Source organism: Malania oleifera, chromosome 10, assembly GCF_029873635.1.
Source record: "Malania oleifera isolate guangnan ecotype guangnan chromosome 10, ASM2987363v1, whole genome shotgun sequence".
Lineage (NCBI taxonomy): Eukaryota > Viridiplantae > Streptophyta > Magnoliopsida > Santalales > Ximeniaceae > Malania > Malania oleifera.
The window spans coordinates 20768694-20774810 of NC_080426.1; the positions used below are offsets into that span (position 1 = coordinate 20768694).

The 6117-nt window shown below is 36.5% G+C and overlaps 1 protein-coding gene across 1 annotated transcript in view; it reads right to left on the reverse strand.

Annotated features, from left to right (window-relative positions):
* LOC131165335 (ACT domain-containing protein ACR12) overlaps nucleotides 1-5665 on the reverse strand; it is a 40190-nt gene extending 34525 nt beyond the window's left edge. The window contains exons 1-2 of the mRNA XM_058123014.1: nucleotides 5375-5665; nucleotides 4558-4612 (exon numbers count right to left, since the gene is read on the reverse strand). Of these exons, the coding sequence (XP_057978997.1) occupies nucleotides 4558-4612; nucleotides 5375-5541 (222 nt within the window). The 5' untranslated portion in view covers nucleotides 5542-5665. The remainder of the gene's footprint in view (nucleotides 1-4557; nucleotides 4613-5374) is intronic.
* Nucleotides 5666-6117: the final 452 nt, after the last annotated feature.

Here is a 6117-nt window from a genome sequence, read left to right on the forward strand (position 1 = left end):
CTCATCTTCAGTTTGCATATGATACTATAATTTTTTTTAGATGACCATAGAGAGTCTTTTATGCGTTCTTACAATCCTACAACATTTTGAGAAAGCCTCTGGTTAAAATGAAACTTGGGTAAAAGTGGAATTGCTACTATTAATCTTAGTTCTACTAGAGCTTTGGACTTAGCCTCATTAGCTAGGTTTGGTATTTTACAGTGGCCTTAACTATTTACGGTTTCCTTTGGGGGGTATTCATTTGTGTGTTGGATTTTGGGATCTAGTAGCAGATGGGTGTATTGTGTTAAGCATTTAGATGAGTGGGAGCGGGCTTTCTTTTCTCTAGGTGGTTGTATCACCATCATTCGGGCTTGATTTTCTAGTATCCCTCTTTGCTATTTGCCTATTTTTAGAATTCTGACAGGGGTGGCTAGTAAAATTCTGGAAGCAATAAGAGACTTTCTTTGGTAGGAGGCAGGGAAAAAGAGGGTTCACATAGTTGGGAGATTGTTTGTAGGACCAAGTTGGAGGAGTTTGGGTCTTGGAAAATTGGCGTCTAAAACACTGCATCATTGGGCAGATGGCTTTGAAGGTATCCCATTGTGGAGAACTTCCTTTGGCATTAAGTTATAAACAGTAAATTTGGCTTGCAGACAAATAGATGGATGCTAATGTGGAAATAGGAAGTTCAGCAGAGAGTCATCCATCCCTTGTTTACTCCCTAAATCAAATATGTTGCAGGGGATGGGTCTCATATTCATTTTTGGCAAGCCGCTTGAGTGGAAATTTGCACCTTTCATCTCTTCTCCTTGATTATATTGCCTCTCCCTAGTGCATATGCTTCCTATATTACTTCAAATGGGTCCACTACTTCTTGAGGTTCCTATTGTTCTAGATCTCTAAATGATAGGGAGGTGAAGGTACTCTCCACTTTGTTGCTACTGCTGGAAGAACATCATCACTCAATTGGGAGGGATGGCTATGAAATTTGGATTCTTCAGGATTTATTGTTCTAAATCCTTATTTCAGAATTTAACAAGAATCTTTTCCTTTTCATTGTACTATTCTGAAAAGCTGAAATTGCCTCTTAGATAAATGCCTTTAGTGCTTGATTTTTCTTTTTTGAGTTAACATCAATATCAGTCGCAGAATAGGAAGCCGCTAAAAGAATTGTCTCCAGATGTTTGTACTTTGTGTTTGAATAGGTCAAAATCTGCATCCCACCTTTTTTCACATTGCTCATTTTCTTGGAGGATTTGGAATAAGTTGCTTAGTTTATTCGGGGAGAACTGGGTTTGTGCAGAGTCGGTCAAGGAGTTGTTAAACATTTCATTTACAGACTTTGGGAAGTGTGGAGATGATTCAGTTTTGTGGACTTGTGGGATCTTTGTAGTCTTAACAGGGAATTTGGATGGAAAAGAACAATTGCATCTTTTCAGGAAGAAGATCATACTTGGCTTCTCTCTGGTCCTTTGCAGCAGGCTGTTTTAAAAGGGTCCTTTTTCAGATCTTCAGCAAGATTGGAAAGATGTTTTATTTTGATAGTAGTTTCTTTTTCTATTTTCTAATATCTTTTTGCAATAGGAGGATGCCTTGTTCTCCGTTCTTGTATTTTCTTGCTTCTTTAATGAAATCTCTTTTTTTTTTTTTCCATAAAAACAAATAATGTGGTTGATAATGAAGTAATGGACGGTGATAGGAGAGATCATAAGAAGGGTGTCATGTTCAACTTGGAATTTTAAAAGACCTTTGGAAGCTTCTTGATAAGGTTGTGGAAAGGAAGGCGCTTGGGGTCAATCAAGAAGACAGATTAATCATTACTGTAATGTCTTCTGCAATGCTTGTTTCAGTGTAAAGACGGAAGCTAAGTCTTCGCTTAACTTCTAGGGTTGTTAAGGAAGAAATGATTTGTCACCTTTTTTATTCACTTTTGCAGCTAGTGTTTTGTGTGGTATCATCAATAAAGGGTGCATAAATGTTTGATTAAATTTCTAATAAAGGTTTTGAAGGTGTTTCATATCTAATTATGCTATCAATTTCTCCAGTAAAATAACTCTTTTGCAGGTTCTTGTTGGGGGAGGGGGGGTGGGGGTCTAAAGCCTGAAGTCAAGAGTTATCTAGCCAATAATAATTTAGAACCTGACATAATATCTGAGTTTGCTTCAGTGCGCCATTACCTAGATGTACGTTTTTAGGAAAAATCCTAGATTATTTCTTTCTTCCCTTTTTATTATTTTTTTTTTATTGGGGGGGGGGGGGGTGGGGGGGAGGGGTTGGACATGGTTCAAAAAGATTTCTAGGAGATGAAATTGGTTTAATAGTGATTTCCTCTCCTTAAATAGTCACAATCCTCTCAGTCCTACCGCCACTCCCCCTTTATTATCTTGTTTAGGTCCATTTTCAGGTTGCTGATAAGATTAAAATATTGGTAGGATTTTTTGGGTATGAGATGAGGGATGGGTGGAAGAAAGTTTATAAGCCAAGGCAATGAGTCTGGTATTTAATAATTTGAAATATAAATCATTGGTCCAGTGCACAATGGGTAGGGAGTTTCCCTTTATGATCAAAATCACTTTGAATGAAGGTGATTCAGAACAAGTACCATTTAGCAGAATGGGTAGGATATGAACACTAATGTCAAAAGAAAACAAATATCCTCAATGTGAACCCTTGGAAGTTTATAACTTCAACCTCTCACTTTCTTTTACCTCTGGTGCAGTGTAGATTTGGCAAGGATGGTATAGTTCACTTCTGGGAGGACTTGTGGAAAGGGGTCCTCCTTCTTTCAAGCATTTCCTTGACTTTATCATCTTTCCACTCCCCATAATGCTCCCATTTCCAATTTTTGTTCCTTCCACAGAAATTTGATTTCTTGGAACTTCTATTTACTTAGGATCTGAAACATAGAGAAACAAGTGATCTTATTTGTTATTGGAGACCCTCGTTTCTTCTCATTCATTTTCAGGGTGTATAGACTAGTTTGGTATTTAGCTTGAGGACTTTTCATGCAAGTCTTTCTTTAAATACCTAATTCATGATCCTCCCTTGTATTTCTTTGTGTGGTTATTTCTAAAGTTAGTAGCGCATTCACTTGTGGAAAACATCTTTCATTTTCCATCTTGTCTTCCAAATAAGTACCCACAAAAAAATGCCATTTTTCCAATTTTCCAAAGTATGAAGAGGAAGCTTGAATACACATTTAAATTGTTTCCCAAGTATATTATCAAAAAAATAAAAATAAGATTGTTTCCCAAGTATGAACTTTGTAAGACTATAAAATAAAATTTAAGAAAAAAAAAAAGTAGCATCTTTGTAAGTATGTGAAAAACACAAAGTGGAAAATGAAAGGAATTTTTAAAAAATGATCACTCCCCAAGGTTCCACACAAAGTTAAATATTTTATAGAATTAACACCCATGATTTACTAAATAAACAAAAGCCTTGCATGACATGGCAGTTACACACTTACACAAATGCACATTTTTTCTGTGTTGTCCTATTTATTAGAGCATTAGAAAAAATATATATATATAAATATATATATATTTCATTAGAAAATATATATATATATATATATATATAAATATACATATATTGTTTGCAATTCTAGAAGAACAATGAGCTCCTTTGTAGAATTCCTTCTTCATGAGCTTAGGAGTTTTGAGTTTTGGAAGGAGGACAATAAGGATACTCGGACGTGTACAATTTCTTTTTCTTTCTTGGGAAAAGTGTAAAGTGTCATTAAAGGACATCAAGGGGACGCCAACCAGAAAAATACAATGAACTCAAAAATCACAGCTCAAAAAACTCCACCTGAGATGAGAGAAGTGGAGAAATTTTCCCAGAGCTCCAATCAAAGGAGTATTCATAATCACTTCATTTAGGTTCTGTACAGTACTACAGTCCCCTTCTTCCCTTTGAAAGCTCCTGTTTCTCCCCAAAATGCGTCAAAAAACACAACAGGGACCAATTCCAGCAACCTTTCATCAATCTAGCCAATCCAATCACAATATAGATGGTGTTATAACTTATGAGGCATTTGGTCAGGGAGCATAATCTCTATGGAGCAATCATTCCTTATGTTCAGTACTTCTCTACAAAAGCCATATCATCTATCCCCCAGTAGACTGCTGCATTTTACATAATTCTACCAACTCAGCCATCTCATACCAATCTTTTGTTACATCATCCATCTCTCTTATGGTGAATATGTATGTGTATGTGTGTGCATATATGTGTATGTATTACTGATCAACAAAAAGTGAGAAAACAATCATGCAGTCAGTGATAACAAGAAATAGTCCTCCAAAAATAATACAATCTGCTGACCAATCGAGATGTGTCATCCATAGAAGTTAATTTCCACCAAAGTCTATTTTATAGATGCAATTGCAATATAGAAGCATTTTTTAATGTACAAATGATTCAACCTTTTTTTTTTTCGAAAAGGTTAAAGCATATGACGCTTATCAATTATGAAACAATAGATAAGACATTGTGAGGATCTTCCATATTCAATGCACATTGTAATATGCAAATATCAAGGACAATGTGGACCATAAGCAAGCCACTCACCAATGAGGTTGAACGCACAGAATTCAAGTCATCAGTTGAAGCATGCAAAATGCTCCTATACAACATAATTCAATCAATATCAGTCACCAAACAATACACAATCATTGCAGCTACTTAATATTAAAAAGCATAAATTGAACTTGTTCTACTATAAGCAAGATTTGGGATTGCAGTGAACTTAGTTTATCTAAATTGGGGGCTTCAATATTTTTATAGATAAGTTGGAGCCATGGAAAAGGGCGGTGCTCAGCTTACAGTCCACTAAGACACTTCCCTCGAATAAATAGAGGCCCGTCCATGTAAGAAGATTGCCAGTTGAACGGAAATAGATCATAATAGACTATTAGCCCTACAATCGCTATATATCATTTGATTTCTCTACTTTTTCATTTGTATTCCCATGGAAGGGTCTTCCACTACTATTTACTATATATGCTGTTCGACTGAACGTGTTCTCCTTTTGGCTCCACGTTCCTAAAATTCCAACGCCAGAAAAAGAAAGAAAATTATTCGGTCTATGGAATTCGTTCATAAACACAGTACAATCAGGACCTCCGTGGCTGCAATGAAAAATGATTAAAAAATTACATAATGCTATATGATTCTTGAATTTCTTTCTCTCCGCTTGATTGCGCGGAAAACGTAGGAAAGAAAGCAGCGGCAATAACCTCAATCATCCCGCAAACTACAATTTCTACGTTTCCTATCAATGAAATATCAAAGATTCAACAACCTAACTTAGTCACTTTCCCTCTACATTTTTCTTGCGAACCAGACGGAAAACAAAAACAAAAACAAATCTGTAACCGTCCCTTACTTTTTTTTCGCGAGAGCGAAGCCAGAGTGAAAGAACCCGCTGCGAGTGGAGAATAACTTGAAGGGGGGTTCGTCGGGAGAGATTTGAGGAATCAAGTGGATATCAAAAACCTTAGGACGACGGAGATGGAGAGGAGGTGAGGAAAAGAAGGCGCCAGTTGCGGCCATGAGGATTCTGTGGGTTGCTACGCGGTGGGAGAATGAAGACTGGGTATCACCAACGAGTCAGAACTGTAGAGTGGCGAGCGCGAGCAGAAACATGTCCCCGATCGGTGTTTTGGTGGCAAATGACGAGGCGGTTATGAGTCGGCTCACTTTTGTGGGACCAATGTGAGCTGGAAGCTGATGGACGGACACGTCACAGAGCATATTTTCTCTCATTCTTTTTTTTTTTTTGGTAAAAAATATATATATTCCTCATTTTGGAGCATGAATGTTGAACTTAATACTTAAATTTGTGTGAATTTAAACAATATATATAAATTTTGAAATTCATTTTCTGAGGTACCATCCTATCCTCATTTATAACAATTATAGCAAGCCTCCTATCATGGTGGTAAAATACATCAAAATCTTTTAGGTGATCCATCACTTGTCTCTTGACGCTAAATTTGGATTTAAGAGAAGACAATCCATTTACGAATAGGAAGGGCCGGCCTAACCGGCTAAGGTGTTCGCCTAGGGTTTTAAAATTTTTGTGATTCCTAAATTTTTTTTTAATATAATAATATATTTTTGGGGTTT